Source organism: Gymnoscopelus microlampas, assembly GCF_963454915.1.
Source record: "Gymnoscopelus microlampas genome assembly, chromosome: 15".
NCBI classification, from domain to species: domain Eukaryota; kingdom Metazoa; phylum Chordata; class Actinopteri; order Myctophiformes; family Myctophidae; genus Gymnoscopelus; species Gymnoscopelus microlampas.
In genome coordinates, this window is record NC_139952.1 from 39135808 (window position 1) to 39152885 (window position 17078).

The window sequence follows — 17078 nt, forward strand, 5'->3', positions numbered from 1 at the left end:
CGATGAATTCCATGTCTCTGTATGAGAGACAGGCTGTGCAGGTACAATAGATAGAGTGTGTGTGTGTGTGTGTGTGTGTGTGTGTGTGTGTGTGTGTGTGTGTGTGTGTGTGTGTGTGTGTGTGTGTGTGTGTGTGTGTGTGTGTGTGTGTGTGTGTGTGTGTGTGTGTGTGTGTGTGTGTGTGTGTGTGTACTTGAATTACTATACTTGTGAGGGGCCAATGTCACAAGTATAGTAGAATTTGAGAAACAGACATTGTGGGGGACAATTTAACAAGGCCTCAGAAGAAATGGTTGTTTTATGTTTTTTTAAAAAGTGTTTTATTGTTAGGCTAACATTTGGGAAAAGTTTCAGGTTAGGATTAGACAGTTAACTGTTAGGGTTAGGATTAGACAGTTAGGGTTAGCATTGGACGGTTAGTGTCAGGATTAGACAGGGTTAGGGTTCGGATTGGACAGTTAAGGTTAGATCTGCAAGCTTGCGGATCGTCTTTTTTCGGGGTACAAAAACACATACAATTATAGAAAGTATAATTATATAAAAGTATAAATCACCCTTCGTATTTATGTGAGACACAAAGGCAGTGAGACACAGAGACAATAACAAACGGTCTCTCAGAAAATAACAGACAGCGTTCGTTGGGTGACAAGTTAAGTGTGGGGTTCGCGGCATTATGATTTAGACAGGCGAAAAAGACAGACATAAAGTGATAGAGAGAGACTGAGACAGATGGAGCGAGCAGGCAGAGAGAGGCAGACGGACACAAAGGACAACAGACAGGCGCTTGCATCTCCCTGTCGCCACACTCTTTTTTGTCACTCAAATTCGTGGTGGCTCTGTCTGTGTCTCAACCTCTGTCTAATCCCTGGAGTTATTACTGTATGAGAGTACATACAGTACATGCATACATACATACTGTATGCACTGTATCTATCATCTGCCTGCTGGCAGGCAATCTGTCACAGTGAAAACATCGCTCGTCCTTCTACTGGATTTCTCCTCCTGCTTCTCCTCCAACTGCAGCGCCTCCATTTGTTTTTCTCTATCGACCTTAATTAGTTTCTGTTGCCGCTTTCTTTCCTTGTTCTCCTTAACCACTGTCAACGTGACGTTCCATTATAAGTGCATTTTTTTACAATTTAAAAAAAATTACAAAATCTAGAAGAAATTGCTTGGGGAAAAAAATGAATTTTCAAAAATACCAGAAAATAGCTGATCTACAACCTCAGTCACCACGCATCACAATGCGATGACGTGCTCATACGTTGTGAGCTTCTAGCAGCTATTTGAGCTATTCATCGTACAGTAAAGTTGTATAAGTTAAGTGGTTAAAATATCCACTTGTAGATTTTGGGATTAAGAGATTAAGGTGAAGAAAAGTAAAGCCAGCTCTGTGTCTCCAGGCCCTGCAGGCGTTACAGAGACAACCCAATGCTGCTCAGTACTTCCAGCAGCTCATGTTGCAACAGCAGATCAACAATGCACAACTCCACAACCTGGCTGCAGTCCAACAGGTAAGGTGTGTGTGTGTGTGCGCGTGTGTGTATGCGTGCGTGCGTGCGTGCGTGTGTGTGCACGAATGCTCGCTTGCGTTCTTAGGCCTAAATGCTTGTGTGTGTGTGTGTGTACTGTAAATTGGTACATGTGACTAAAGTAGGGCCGGGCAAATATGACTTCAAATCAACATCACGATTATTGTTATTATTTAAACTTTTGCCTCGATTGTGATTAATGAATGATTATTTCAATAAATAAATGAATAAAAAGTAGCAGATCTACAGCAACTATGTTTGTACGCCGCCACTGTCAATTAAGTGTAATACAGGGGTAAGTGGTTAATCAGACTATTCGATTTAGTAGATTATAAAAAATCTATGAATTTGTTTTCGTGTCGATTAGTTGGAATAAAGGAATAAAATAAAAAAACAACCTGCTTCTCGATGATTTGATGAACCTACATGAGTACGATTAAGTCGGTTAGAGGTTCTAAGTATCGGTCTCGATATATTTTCGGTTAATTGCCGAGCCCTAAAATAAAGTGTTATCTATTGTATTGTATTGTATTGTATTGTGTTGTGTTGTGTTGTATTGTGATGTGTTGTGTTGTGTTGTCCCAGGCCACGCTGGCTGCTAGTCGTCAGTCCAGTCCCTCCAGCAGCACCTCCTCTCAGAGCACCAGCACCACTGCTACAGCTGTACGTACCCTTACAGTACAAGCTCACAACGCCTTGCGCTGCGAGGCGTTGTGAGCTTGTAGATCGCCTATTTTTGCAAAGAGGTATAGGTGTAGAGGGAGCAGACCAAGAGTAGACCAAGTAAAACAAATACGTTTAATCTGAAACACAATTGTATACAATTCTCAGCTAGGGGGTCCTTGGCCTGAAAAACGTTGGAAGACCCCTGGTATACAGTATACTTCTACCACCACATTTACACAGGCATTGATACTTTACTGCTCCGGCATGCTACTGGAAAGTATTATATATATATATGTAGTACTATATATATATATATATACGATATTTCATGAAAGAAAAAGTAAAGGTTAAATCCTCAATCTGCAATTTCTTCAACTGGTTGGCTGTATGTAGAACAGTAAACACATACTGTAGGTTTAGAACGATGATACCTTAACATAGTAATTCTACATATTGTGCTAATTATTTAGGAAACACAGCACTAGTGTGGAGGACTCCTTTAACATCGTTTCCCACATCACAGATTGGGGACTTGGCCTAACAAAAATATTCAGTCGTGAACTTTGTTTTTGCTTTAATCCCTTCATCCTTCAAATTCCAACCTGTACAGTTTCATTCCAACATTTTGCAGGCAAATGTTACAACCTCGGGAGGAGCCAGCACACGTCCTATTGGCCAGGGGACCACCGCCACGTCCACGATCAGCCAATCGGTGCTTCTGAGCGGTACGGCAGGTGGACAGGGACAAATGTACCTGAGGGTAAGGTTATACATCGTCGCTGTCGGACAGAAACCTCATATCCTCAAGTTTCACGCTTGTATGTTTTTGCGTAAATTAAAGCCCTACTTCACCATACAGGAGTGTCACACAAAAGTAGTGAAAATAGCAGATCTACAAGCACACAACGCCTCACGATGTGAGGCGTTGTGAGCTTGTAGATCTGCTATTTGATCTCAAGGACAGTAAAGCAGCAGCAGCAAGGTGATACTACTTCCGCTCCAGACGTCACTGCCTTTAGCATGAGAAATGTAGGGAGCCGAGCGGATTTAGCTGTTCAAACTCGATCACCATAATGTATATAACATATTTATTGTTTATGAGAATGCCAAATTATAACCCAAGGTACATTTTTTTCTTCGTATTAGTTGAATTTCCAATATTTTAAATGATCTGTTGCCATGTCTTTAGAACGACCATTCCTGTTTGTCTGACAGTCAGCTGGGTGGTTGTTGTTGATGTTGATGTTGATTATGGGTGCAACAGTTCATCGAACTAATCAATTTAGACAATGATAAAGGGAGGGGCCCAAATACATATCATTTTGGGGGTCCCTGGCACGAAAAAGTTTGAGAATTAGTTATTTTGAAGGCATTTGTAGAATCAGCCTCAGGTCTTAATGGGTTAATGTTGTTGTTGTTTAGGTGAACCGCTCTCTGCGAGCTCCCATCTCCTCTCAGCTCATCTTCATGCCTGGTAGCACGGCAACCGCTGCCGTTGCCGTCGCCCAGCAACAACCGCAAGCTCACCAGCAACAGGAAGTGACTCCTGCGTCCTCCTCCAGCAGCCAATCAGATAACGACCAGGTGTTTGAACTGAATGTGTGACAGTGGTGACCCAGTCGCATGGTGTCTGGCACATTATTGTTTTCTTTTTTTTTTCTTTGTTAATGAGGTTTTCCACATCCTTTACGTGGAAGAGCTGCATGCTTCACTGTTACAGAAAGCAGAGATCATTATTTGTTTGTGCCTATAATGACATACCCAAACTTGGGATACCAGGGTTAAAGTGTTTAATATCATCTTAATTTCTCTCTCTCTCACTCTGTCTCTCTGTCTCTGTCCCCCCCCTGTCTCTCTGTCCCTTCCTCCCAACCCGGTCCCAGGTGCAGAACCTGGCCATGCGAGGAGTGTCTGCTCCCAAAGGAGTCGGGGTGAAGACTGAAGCGCCAGAGAAGAGTGACTCAGGTGAGGAGGTTATCGCACTATGTCCTGTCACTGGGCTTTTATCTCGGGTATGAAAAGCATGCATGAGCTACGTGTGACATTATGACATTGAAAAATAACGCTGGCGCATAATACTGTATAAGCACTTCCTGTTTACTGTTGGTAAACAGGAAGCCCACAGACCTTTGACACCTCTCCTTCATCCTGTACTTACTGGAGTTGCAAAGTGACTCAAGCTTTGAGCTTTGACATACTGTAACGTGGTTAACATGGTTACAGTATGTCATCCCTACCCACTCACCACATCATTGACGGTATTTGACAGTCATTGACTGTGAAGAATACAGGAAACCTACTCTGAAATTATGTTACTGGTTAAAAAAAATGTCTGGGCACTGTAGCTCTGACCCTTAATGTAACTTTCCTCTTCTAACCCGTATTTGAACCTGGATTCCTGCGCACATGCTGAATTTCTTTTACCATTGAGCTAATGGAGCCTGCCTGCTTGCTCAGGGGATTCATTCAATCTTGACCATCAGGTCAACATTCTTGTCAGATCCTGTGTCTATGTGAGACATGACCTTTGACACGATATAAATGTCTCAATAGAAGAGCAGAGAGACAAAACCCCAATTGTATAAGTTATATTTTATTAACATACTCTACCATACAGATAAGACAAAATTATATTTTATTCATTAAAAAAAAAGTTACATTGTACCACTTTAAACTATAATTGGTTGCATCAACTAATAACTCAAATATAATGTAATATAAAGTACATAGTTTTAATGTATGTGATTGAGGAAGAAGGTACGGCAAGTTTATTTGTATAGTACATTTCAACAAGAAGGCAATTCAATGTGATTTACATAAAACATTAAGCAAAGGAAACATAAACAGACATTAGAATACAATGAAAACAAAACAACTAAAAATAAAACGGAGTAAAATTACAGTGAAGATAATAAATAAAAAACAAAATGAAAGGCAGCAGCAATCAGAAAGGTTTTTTAACTGTGATTTAAAGGAACTAAGGGAAAAGCCAACTGCTTTGCCCAATGGCGTTACAGATGATTGATCAGAAATGTACGTTCCTTTTTTATTTGCCTTCCCCACTCCCCGCAAAGTTGCTGATTCATATTTTCTGCTCTGTGTTTACATTCAAGTATAGGTTGACATCTGTTGATGTTTGTTGAAGAATTCCTTCTTTTTTTTTGTTAGCTGGCGTGTACAGTGCAGAGATATATTGTTTATTTTGCACACCAGCATTTTTGAAGTCACTGTTATGTTTGTTTTGACAATGTTCTCGTTCTTTTATGTTTTCCTATTGGTCCCAGCTCCCTACTCCCTGATCCAGCCCACGCCCCAGTCGCCCACCAAACCCACGCAGCCGCAGCCTCAGCTCCCCCACATCAAGATCCCCACCTACCCGCAGCCCTCCAACCTCAAAGCCCACCACCACCACACCTCCTCCAACACCTCCACCACCTCCTCCATCCCGCTCTCCCAGCTCCTCCTGCACGGGCCCCGGGCCCTGACCACGGTGACCACGGCCGCCACCACCACGCACATCCTGGTGCCCACGTCCAGCGCCGTCTCGCAGGCGCACGGCTACCCGGTGGGCACGGCCACCATCAAGCCGGGGGTCAACGCCCAGACCCTGGTGGTGCAGCCGCTGCAGAAGGCGTCCCTCGGCGCCGCCGACAAGTCGGCCCACCACGGCAACGGACCCATCCCCATTCAGCCCAAGACCCTGCAGGTACTTTATATATCTTCGATCGCAGTTAATTTGTTTTATTTTAGTAAAGTAAAGGGGACGGCCATAGCTGAATGGGTAGAGAGAGCCTGCCTGGAAAGCAGAAGGTCCCAGGTTTGATTCCCGGCCCTGGCAAAGTGTCGAGGTGTCCCTGAGCAAGACACTGGACCCCTAACTGCCCCCCACCCGCCGCGCTCCCCCGAGAGAAGCACTCAGCTGGGTGAAGCTGAAAACTGAATTTCCCCTGTGGGATGAAATACGTCTTAATTCTGTATAATTATTATTATAATTGGATATTGTAAGTAAAAGTACCTCAAAATTGCACTTAAAGGACCACTTCATCCATATAATTGGTTCTCACACCATTTCTGTCTGATTTGTGTCAGTCTGTGTCTCAGAGGAGGGCTAGGGTAGGCAGGTTTTGGTCATTTCAAACAACTTTTATTTGATTTCTTATTAATGCAAGAACAATGGCTTCTATTTCGGTATGCTAACTTCACAGGAAGAGAAAAGCTGTAAAGGTACTTATTTGCTTACCACCACTACTACTACATTGCAGGGTCTCCGCTTGCCCCTGCAGCTGCCCTCCAGGAACCCTCCACCCATCCTTCCCGCCCCGCCTCCCCCCAGCAGCATCAGCAACAGCGGTGGCGGCGGTGGATCGAGCCAGGCCCCGCCCCCACAGCAGCAGCAGCAGCCTCACATCCCCGTCCAGATCGTGGGCGCCAGGCAGAGCTCGCTGGGCGTCAACGGACAGGCGCTGGCCCTGGCGCAGGCCCGCATCGATGCCGCCGCCGGTGGCGCTGCCGGAGGAGTGCCGGTCTCAACGGTAAGGCCCTGTCCACAGTTATTACATACTCGTCTGAGTTGTTTCCATTCATCTGTGCAGACCAGATCAGAATGTAAACCAACATGTTTTTGATTGAGTGATTGAGATTTTTGTGTTAAGGATAACACAAAAAACTCTTGAGGGCTTGTTTCCATTGTGGTCCTATGTATTCAATACATAGGACATATAAAGACACATGCAATACTATACAAGAGACTAGCAGTAGAAGTATATTTACAGAAAACAGTGGGGAGTTTCATTTCTTTTCGCAAGCTAGAAGGTCCAATTGCAAATTGCAGACAGGCCGGTGCTCTTTTAATGGCGGTTTTGAAGGAGGATAGGGAGTCGATAGGGAGACATTTTGGTGACATAACAGTAGAATGAATTCATCCCCATGTTTTCCCCATGGAGTGGAGCTCCCTCTGGTGTTGTGCCTGTGGGCGTTTCTCACTCTTTGGAAGTAGTTAGGTACATGTCCCTTGAGTATCTTGAAAACCAGGCTGTCCTCTGTCCTCTACCCTGAGCCATCCCACTTCAATGCACTTCAATGTAGAGCTGTGTTTCCGGGTAGAATGTCTATGGATATCTACAGAAGATCAAATAGTGTCCGGAACTTTGGCTACTGTATGTCTAACCTCGCATCACCAGTCTTTCCACCTCGGAGGAAAGCCTGGTCTGCGTTCCAGAAGACAACATATGATCCGGTCTAGACCACGCCTACTGAAAAAAAAAAGAAAAAAGAATCCTCTTTCCGGTTCTGCCTATCCGGTTTTGCGGTTTAAATGGAATAGAGTTTCCCCGTGGGATAATACCGACGCTAAATAGTCTCCGGATAGTGCACGCACATTTACATTTAAAAAATAAGCTAAACAATGCCGTATCAAGGATTTTATTAGCACGGACCTATTTTGGGGTGAGACGTCTTTCCGGTTCTGCCTATCCGGCCACTTTTTCTTTTTTTTACTTCCGCTCCCGACCGGATCATATACCCGAAAATGGAATGCTGCCCAGGCTACTGTATGTCTAGTTTGTCAAGCTGTGGATATTTAGAACAAAATGATATATTTCTAATAGTCAATAACAATATCATAAATGTCCTGTTCTTCCACAAATAATACTGTTCCAATGCGACGCTACTGGCGTTACTTATCCAGAAAACAATGTTTTGGTTGTGATGTTGTCATGATGATTTGGTCTATAAGTTTGTCTGTTGAAAAATGTTTGATACATTTTTTTTTAAAGTATTAGATATATTAGATATGGCAGTAACATTTCATGATGGTGCCAGGCGTACTCGTCGGTCCTCAGCAGCTCGTCCAGCCTGCTCACCATGGTGGCCTCCATCGCCTCCCGGGAGGCGGCCGCGTCTGCCGCGGGTCGAGGGACGGGGCTAAAGGGCCTTCAGGAGGCGCTGCCGCTGTCGTCGGCCCAGGTCTCCCACGTGCACCCGCAGGTAGGACCGCAACTGCTGCTTATTTTCTTAACGGTTATTGCAGTGGTTCTCAATCTTTTTCATGTCAACGACCCCCAAACTCATATGTAATATGGACGCAGAGCCCAGGCCCCATCTGAAATTTTTTTTCTTCCAGGGAACCCCAGAAGAGAAGATCTGTGTTCAAAATTATTCATAATTAAAAAAGTATTAAAATTTTTCATTTTGTGCAAATAAAAATAATATATATTTTTTTGAATAGCTTAAGCATAAAATAGGTTAAAAGTAGTTGAATTTGATGCTATGTTAACACATTTTGTTGCCCCCCACGGTTTCCTTTTGTAATTTATTTATGTTTTATGTCAACGAATCAGTGCTAAAAAAATCTAAAATACTTTTTATAATGAACTAAATCGATTCTTAACCACATAAGCCATATTTCACATGAACTTATCGTACAATGCTGTCACACAAACACTAGCTGAAATAGCAGATCTACAAGCTCACAAAGAATCACATCATGAAACCTTGTGAGCTTGTAGATCTGCTATTTTAGTTTGTAAAAGCCTAAATTTCAATTGTTCCCCCAAAATTGATAATATTTATTTATACCCCAACTGCAGGCCAATCAGAATGCGGCTGGCGGCCAGGGTCAGCAGAATGGAGCGCTTGGCTGCAGCCACACCACCTCCTCCTCCTCCTCACAGTCACCCGCTGTCACCGCTCCTCCTGCTCCCCCCACCTCCTCGCTCTCCCGCGCCTCCCTCACACTCCCCCTGGTGGCGGTAGTGGAGGAGCATAGGGGAGGAGCGTCAGCCGTGGCCAATGGAGAGTCAGTGACATCCCAGGTCAGTTCATCACATTAAAGATAGTGTAGGTGATATTTTTTTGATTAAAACAAACGTTTTTATTTGTTTGTTTTTTTCTTAAAAAGTTAAAGCTCTATATTCTGATTGGATAGAATTGGTATCCCAACCAAATGCATTTTCTGTTTACTAAAGAGCTGGAGAGACAGGGAGACTACTGTTACTGAACAAACCCTCTAGCAATGCTTACTGTCAGAATATAGAGATATTTAACTAGTTGGCTATCATTTCTGCACCTTTTTAAAAGCGGAGTTCAAAATATCAATATTATATCGATATCATGATATGAGACTAGATAGAGTATTGTCTGGGATTTTGCGTATCAACATTTTGTAATATGGCATAAGTGTTGTATTTTCCTGGTTTTAATCGCTTAGGCCTTAACCCCAGTCCACACCTGTGATTTGCAACGCAACTAGTTAGAACTTGCAACCAGTTGCAACGGCCTGAATTGACCAGTTGCAGATCGTGCACTTTTGGGATACTGTTGCCAAGTGGTTACAGTTCCAACTTCCGTTGGTAATCATTTGTGTGGAATTTTGTAATATGATTTTATCATCACAATATTGATATCGAGCTATTCAGTAAAAATATCATGATATTTGGTTTATTATTTGACAACACCAGGTATATGAAACATGAATATTATGTCCATAGGGAAAGCAGATGACTGGCTCACTAAAGAGGAAGCTGGAATCAAATTCGGCCAATAGCGAGGATGGCCCCACTCCCCCGCAGCTCCAGCCAATCAGAGACCACCCCTCTGTGCTCTCCGCCAATGCCATCGAAGCAGGTAGAAACCAATCGCGCGCATTGTTAGAAACATTGCTGTGCGATGGTGTCAAGACAATTTTTTTTTTATTCCTATAAATAATTAAATAGCATTTTTAGCAGATATACAAGCTCACGTGCTGTGAGGTTGTACATCTGCTATTTTTGAAAACCTTTGAAGAATATTGAAAACTTTTCCAAATAAAATAATAATTTCGAAAGATATTTTACACAAATCTTCTCTTCTGGGGGTCCCTGACACAAAATATTTTCAGATGGGGGTCCGTGGCTAAATATATATCAATTTGGGGGCCCTTAACTTGAAAAGGTTTGAGAACCACTTGTATATAGACGCTGAACAAAGTCGGATAAAGTTAACTTGACCTTCTCCCTGGCCAGGCCCCGGTGTTGCGTCCCCCTCGCCCTCTCTGTCCCCGGGCCTTGCTGTGACCCGCGTCGGGGGAGGTCACACAGAAAGGGCTCCCCCTCCGCAGGCCGTCGTCAAACCCCACGTCCTCACGCACCTCATAGAGGGCTTCGTCATCCAGGAGGGGGCTGAGCCGTTCCCCGTGAGTATCCCCCATGAGATTGGTAGAGTACAACATTTGAAAGGGTATTATATTTCCTAGTTTCTTGTACAGATCTGCTTAAAACCAAAATTCTTGAGGTCTCATCTTGTTATTTGAGGTTAAGTGCAGTCCCTGAGTCTTGAGTTTTAAGGTAGTATTATTGTAGCACTTCAGGTGCTCAGTAGCTTACTGTTGAATTGGGAGTGCCAAGCGTAAGTTTACAAGTTATATTAGTCCTTTTTTACTTACTAAAGAACAGCTTAAACTGATATATGTCGTCTCCGTCGGGTGGAAACCTCATATGTCTAAAACTGTTACTTTTCAGGATTCAAATTCAAAAGTATCAAAAGTAGCAGATCTACAAGCTCAAAATGAGCTTGTGGATCTGCTACTTTTGATGCTTTTGTGTGATGCCGTAGTGTGATCAAGTAGAGCATTAATTTACAAAGAAACAAAACAACTGCAATGATACGATACAAAATAGATTATACAATCAAGTTTTCCCCTTTTGTGTGTGTGATTGACAGGTGTGTGGTCCAGTGAAAGAGCCCACTGGTGAGGATTTGACCGACAGCCCAGATACCAACCAATCAGAATCTGTCACCCCAGCAACAGGTAACAATCAAACTGCATTGAGAGTGAAGATGCTGCATTTGTTTGCATGTTATTATTATTCAAATGTTATTTTATCACTGTAGAAGTGACTCCTCTATTTCTTGTCTCCATTTCTCTCCCTGTCTCTTTTTCTTTGTCTCTCCTGTCTATTAGTGCTGAAGTGTGAGTACTGTAAGAAGTTGGCCCCGGCCGGTCAGTTCAGAGGCACTAAGCGCTTCTGCTCCATGACCTGCGCTAAGAGGTACAGTATTATCACTTACGTCTGTCTGTAGTGGTGCGTGAAGCTACCCGGTTCTCCTCAGTTTTCGCCTCAGTGGCTGGAGCAATTGCTCTGATTTTGCACACAGCCATTGACCATTACCATCTGCACTTAACTGTGAAGCCCGTTTTTCAATTTCATCAAATCTCAGCTTCTTATTAGCGTTTATGTGTGAAACAATGTCGCCTCCCGGGTTGCCAGATCATGTGCGCATATCCCCCCACGGATGCGTCGACCGGGTATGGTCTAGTTATGTTAGTTCCATTGATCCAATCCGGAATATAATCTGAAAAGAAGATTTTCATGTGGGCCCTGATCCGGAAAAGGTTGAGAACCACTGACTTACACCTTGACATGCATGACCTACAACACGCTACACAATGGTAACCATCTTAAAAGTCACTTAACACTTAAAAACGCGTAAAGTGTCCATGTAATCGCATGGACCGTAGCACCCCTATTCTGTGCATGTCATAATCGGCGAACATTCGGGTGAAAATAGGGTAGCATTCTGCAAAAATAGCTGATCTAATAAGCTCGCCACACGTCACAACACGGTGCGGTGTGAGCTTGTAGATCAGCTATTTTCAGTGAAGAGATTTGGTGAAATGGGAGGGAACCAAGTATAGACCTTAGTCAACAAAGTATATAGGGTTTAAATGGTTAAGTGTTTCTTCTAAGATGGCTATCTGTGCATGTTTTCCTTGCATGTAGTTTTTCTCTGTTTTGTGTTGGTTCTGGGGTGGAAAATAACTAATTACTTAGTATCGGCTATTTTCTTATTTTTTTTAAGATTTATTTTTGGGCTTTTTATGCCTTTATTGATAGTACAGTAGGTACAGATCAGGACTTGAACCCGCAACGCGCTGTCAGGCTGCATACGAGCCTAGGTGCCCGGACTGCCACGTGTTGTAAGCTTGTAGATAGCATATTTTCGGTTGTGCGTTATTTTATGATTAAAGGGTATCACAGATTAGGCCTAACACATATTTGTTTCAGTCATGAGATTTTATTTTGCCTTAATCCATGAGCCTCTTGTAGTGAGTGAATATTCTAGTTGTTTCTCCACCCCTGTGCTTTTCTGTCTTCTGTCATATTTGTGTCATAATGGGTGCTACTGCCTGTGATTCTGGTCCATTTGGTAAAGGTTTTCACATGTTAAGTGTAATTTTTGCACTCGTTTTGTATCAAAAAGCTCTGTCACTGTACATGTCTTTAATGTGAGACATTTACAATCCACAAACAATGCAAAGATTTGCTTTGTTTGAAATGGTAAAACTGTGACAATGTTTTCTTATTGCATCTGTCTGCTTCTGCTTTGCATCAGTGCCCCTTTGCCCACAACACACACACGCACACACACACACACACACGCACACGCACACGCACACACACCCACACACAAAATATATATTTTATTATACTAAACATTTCATGTCAGACAATAACATACGCTGATACCAATATAACTGAGACCCAATGTGGGGCTCTAACACACACACACACACACACACACACACACACACACACACACACACACACACACACACACCTGAGCCAAGCTCAGCACTGTGTACGGCGCAGAGAGAGGAAAGAACTGAAGAAGTGTGTGTGTGTGTGTGTGTGTGTGTTGCTTGCTCGTCCCGGCTTACAGTACCGTATATGTTACCGTCTGTCTACTATACAGTATGTACTGGTTTCCCAGGTACAATGTGAGCTGCAGCCAGCACTTCCGCATGCGGCAGAGCCAGGGTCACGGTCAAGGTCAGGACCAGAGCCAGGGTCACCACCACCACCACCACCACCACCTATCGGCCTCGGACGAGGAAGGGGGAGGAGGCGTGGTGCGGCGGAGGGTGCCGCGCAGGACCAGCTCCGAGATAGCCAGCGCCAAGATAGCGGGCAGGCCCATACCGGTCAAGGTGAGAGTGACCCGATGTTAACACATTGAGTGCCAATCGCGTCGATCTACGCGAACCTAAATAATTGCGCAGCGTGCCAGTCGCGTAGATCTACGCGAAGTGGTCTTTTTTTTTTTTTTTTACTCGCAGGTTCACATTTCATTGTAGGCCTCGTTAGCCACGACACATTTCATTGTAGCACCACCGGAAACGGAATTATCCGTATCCGGAGATTTTCGAGCCCATCCGCCTTCACCCTCTAAAGCGGAAACTAAATCTCCATTTTCTCGGTTGTTGTTTTTCTCATCGCTGATCACTGTTTAACACATTGATTGCCTAGATCGAATTAACTCGTTTTTCAAATCCATCACTTGATTGCCTAGATCGAATTAACTCTTTTTTTTAATTAAATTTGACCCAAAGACCAAGGAGATATGTTTTTTCGAAGATCTAGACTCCTATCCACTTCCTTGTTAACTTAAAACTTTTTGTAAAAATTCTGTATCTCGGCTCCTGAGTACTTTTTTTTTTTCAATGAAAAATCTCTGGCATAAAACTGCAAAAAATCTGAAATAATTCAGGCAGTGAATGTGTTAACATAAACCGCTGTAGCGAAACGGTCTTCGCTGGGCGTCTCACACAGATCCCCTGTGTGTTTACAAACTGTTGAACGCGCGATTTTAAGGTCTGTGGCGACATGAAAAAAACAAAAAAACAACAATAAAACGCTGGCACTGGTGAGGACATTATGATATTAAACTCTGGCGTGGAATGTGTTAATAGAATGGATGTGTTCATGGATTAAAGTTGTCAGTTCTCAGGCACCCTGGGCAAGACCTGGGATGTTGGTTGTCTAGGAAGTTGACAACCGGAAATGGTTCAATTTGGCGGAAGTACCGCCCAAGGAAATGACGTTGATGCTTTACAAATCTGTTAACATTCTCCGTGAATGAAACGAGTGTTGTGATTGGTCAAAAAAATATTGTTTCCGGGGGAAACGCGTACGACGGAAATCCTACCCACTCAGCACTTCCTAGACACTCGCTGCTTTAGGTCGTGACCAGGCTCTTCTTTTCGCAGATAAGTGAGGCTGGGACCGAGGTTAGTTCTCAGGCTGTACTGGAGCAGCCGAGTGGGTCAGGCCTTGCTCAATGGCATAATGCTCTCTTCTGTTTTATTATCTGCACCAAGGTTAACCCATTTAGACCTGAGGCAGATTCTAAAAACGGCTTCTAAAGTTTTCTGGAAAACTTCAAATATTTATTAAGAAATTACCACAAATGTATGTTGCTATATACTGTACATACTGCCCAAAATGGGTTAATATACTTAACTAAAACTAACAAAATAACTAAAACCAAAATTGAAAAAAACATTTTCGTTAACTGAACTAAATAAATAAAAATTAAAACTGAAAACTGAAACTGTATTGTGTGTTTACAAAACTAACTAAAACAAACTTATTATAGAATATTATAGACAAAATGGCCTTTTGTTTGTGGATGGTTGGTGGTTCATCTGTAATTGAATAATTTTAAATTCTATATTTTGTTAAGTTTTTATTACACAATTCTTACCTATTCAATCCTGCACCTTGAATATAACCCAGGGTATAAAAACGATCTAAAACTAATAAAAACTAACTAAAACTATTAAAAAATAAAAACTAGCAAATCCGCTCTAAAAACAAATTAAAACTAACTGAATTCGATTTTTCAAAATGAACTAAAACAAAACTAAAATCCCAAACTATTATATATGTTCTCATCATCCTCTCCTCATCCTCTCCCTCTCCTCATCCTCTCTCCTCCTATCCCTCTCCTCTCTTCTCCTCTCCTCTCTAGTGCCGATCAGAGTCCAGCCACTCGGACGAGGCCTCCAGCGGTGAGGAAGAGGAGGACGACCCCATGTCCTTCTCCCCAGCCTCCTCCATGGCCTCCTGCCACCACCAGCCTCCTCCTCCGCTGGTCCTGTCGGAGGGCTCCACGCCTAGCTTCCTGCCCTCTAGCCCCGCCCAGTGGAGCGTGGAGGAAGTGTCTCAGTTTATTTCCTCCCTACAAGGTTGGAATAAGTTTACATAAATATATCTGTTAAGGGAGATAACTGCATTTTTGAATAGAAATAATGATCTAATATAATAACCATTAAATGTTTTAATATTGGTTCTATAATTTGCATAGTGTTTTATATGACGAAGCGAAAGAAGAAGCAAAGATTTGATTTTAAAATGTCGTTTCAAAGAAATAGATCTACAAACTCAAGCGTGGCACTCGGTACTGTGCTATGAGCTTGTATATCTGCTATTTTTGAATAGCCCAAAGTATAAAATAATGGTTATACAGTAGCTCAAATCTGAAATGAAATTATTGACAAACGAACATTTATTTTTCTGATTTTTTTTCTGAGGATTTAACCCAAAACACCCACCATGGACAGGGACTTTAAGATGGGTACAGTTCACAGAAAGTCCATCATGTGCAAATATTTGAAATATTTTATTACAAATCTTAACCTTTTCATTCTGCCACTCTCTTGTTCGTCCTTGCTCTCCTACTATTCTTCTACTCTTTCTTTTTGCTACCTTTTTTCTTCCCGTCTCCCTGTCTTCCTCTTCTCTCTCTCTCTCTTTCTCTCTCTCTTTCTCTCCCTCCTTTGGTCTCCCTCCCTTCTCTCTCCTTCTCTTCCAGGTTGCGAGGAGATCGCCTCTCAGTTCTTGTCCCAGGAGATAGACGGACAGGCGCTGCTGCTCCTCAAAGAGGAGCATCTCATGTCCACCATGAACATCAAATTAGGCCCCGCCCTCAAGATCTGTGCCCACATCAACAGCTTGAGAGACTGACCGTTAATGTTCTCACAATGCTCCGTTCTAAGCCCGAGTTTAACCCTGAAACACTCATATCCAGAAGAATTAATCCATTCAATCCAGGAAAGCGTCTTTGCAATTTTTGTATTTCTTTGGCTATTCAAGAAATAGCAGATATACAAGTGTGTGCAAAATAAAAACGTGCTATGAGCTTCTATATCTGCTATTTTTTGAATAGCCAAAGAAATCTGAAAATTGCACAGATGCGTTCCCGGTCTTAATGGGTTAATGTAGCGACTGTGTTCTGGGATGCAGGATCAGGCACTTTTTTTCGGTGCAAGAGCAGAAGCAAGGCGTCAGACTGGTTCTAGTGGAAAGTTTAAACCGGTGTGAGATCCACGAAGATCCTAGGACAAAGAACTGCTTTTCTAGAAGAACAACGTGTTGGATGTTATTCTGTGCTTATATCGTGATAATGTGCTTCCATCCCTGTGCAAAACCAGTCGGGGGGGGGGGGGGGGGGGGAATTACCATGCCTTTAGCTTCAACACCACATTTCAAAAAGCCCTGGACCCAGTTGCACCACCTCACACTAAGTTCAAACTTAGTCTAGTTATAGCTTAACCCATTCAATCTGGGGACGCATCTCTGTCATTTTAGATGTCTTTGGCTATTCAAAAATAGCAGATATACAAGCTCATAGCGCGGCACCGAGTGCCGCGCTATGAGCTTGTAGATCTGCTATTTTTGGAAAAATCGTGAAAATGTGTGCAAATCTTTGAATATATATATTTTTTAAAATATATATTTAAAGATTTGCACACATTTTCACATAACAAAACCCCCAAAAATAGCAGATCTACAAGCTCATAGCGCGGCACCGAGTGCCGCGCTATGAGCTTGTAGATCTGCTATTTTGGGAAAAATCGTGAAAATGTGTGCAAATCTTTGAATATATATTTTTTTAAATATATATATTTAAAGATTTGCACACATTTTCACATAAAAAAATTAAAAAATAGCAGATCTACAAGCTCATAGCGCGGCACTCGGTGCCGCACTATGAGCTTGTATATCTGCTATTTTTGAATAGCCAAAGAAATCTAAAAATGACACAGATACTTTCCCGGCT

The 17078-nt window shown here is 42.7% G+C and overlaps 1 protein-coding gene across 2 annotated transcripts in view; it reads left to right on the forward strand.

The window, feature by feature from the left end:
• LOC311061936 (polyhomeotic-like protein 1) overlaps nt 1-16311 on the forward strand; it is an 18732-nt gene extending 2421 nt beyond the window's left edge. Inside the window, exons 2-18 of one of the 2 annotated variants that reach the window (XM_084080642.1) lie at nt 1-41; nt 1404-1514; nt 2118-2195; nt 2830-2958; nt 3621-3782; nt 4082-4163; nt 5483-5904; nt 6461-6730; nt 8019-8183; nt 8786-9010; nt 9686-9821; nt 10199-10368; nt 10896-10983; nt 11137-11224; nt 12948-13164; nt 14988-15204; nt 15831-16311. The exon at nt 1-41 is cut by the window's left edge and continues 166 nt beyond it. In XM_084080642.1, coding sequence (XP_083936768.1) covers nt 1-41; nt 1404-1514; nt 2118-2195; nt 2830-2958; nt 3621-3782; nt 4082-4163; nt 5483-5904; nt 6461-6730; nt 8019-8183; nt 8786-9010; nt 9686-9821; nt 10199-10368; nt 10896-10983; nt 11137-11224; nt 12948-13164; nt 14988-15204; nt 15831-15982 — 2753 coding nt within the window. In that variant the 3' untranslated portion in view covers nt 15983-16311. The remainder of the gene's footprint in view (nt 42-1403; nt 1515-2117; nt 2196-2829; nt 2959-3620; nt 3783-4081; nt 4164-5482; nt 5905-6460; nt 6731-8018; nt 8184-8785; nt 9011-9685; nt 9822-10198; nt 10369-10895; nt 10984-11136; nt 11225-12947; nt 13165-14987; nt 15205-15830) is intronic. The other variant, XM_084080643.1, reaches the window with a different exon arrangement.
• The last annotated feature ends 767 nt before the right edge of the window (nt 16312-17078 follow it).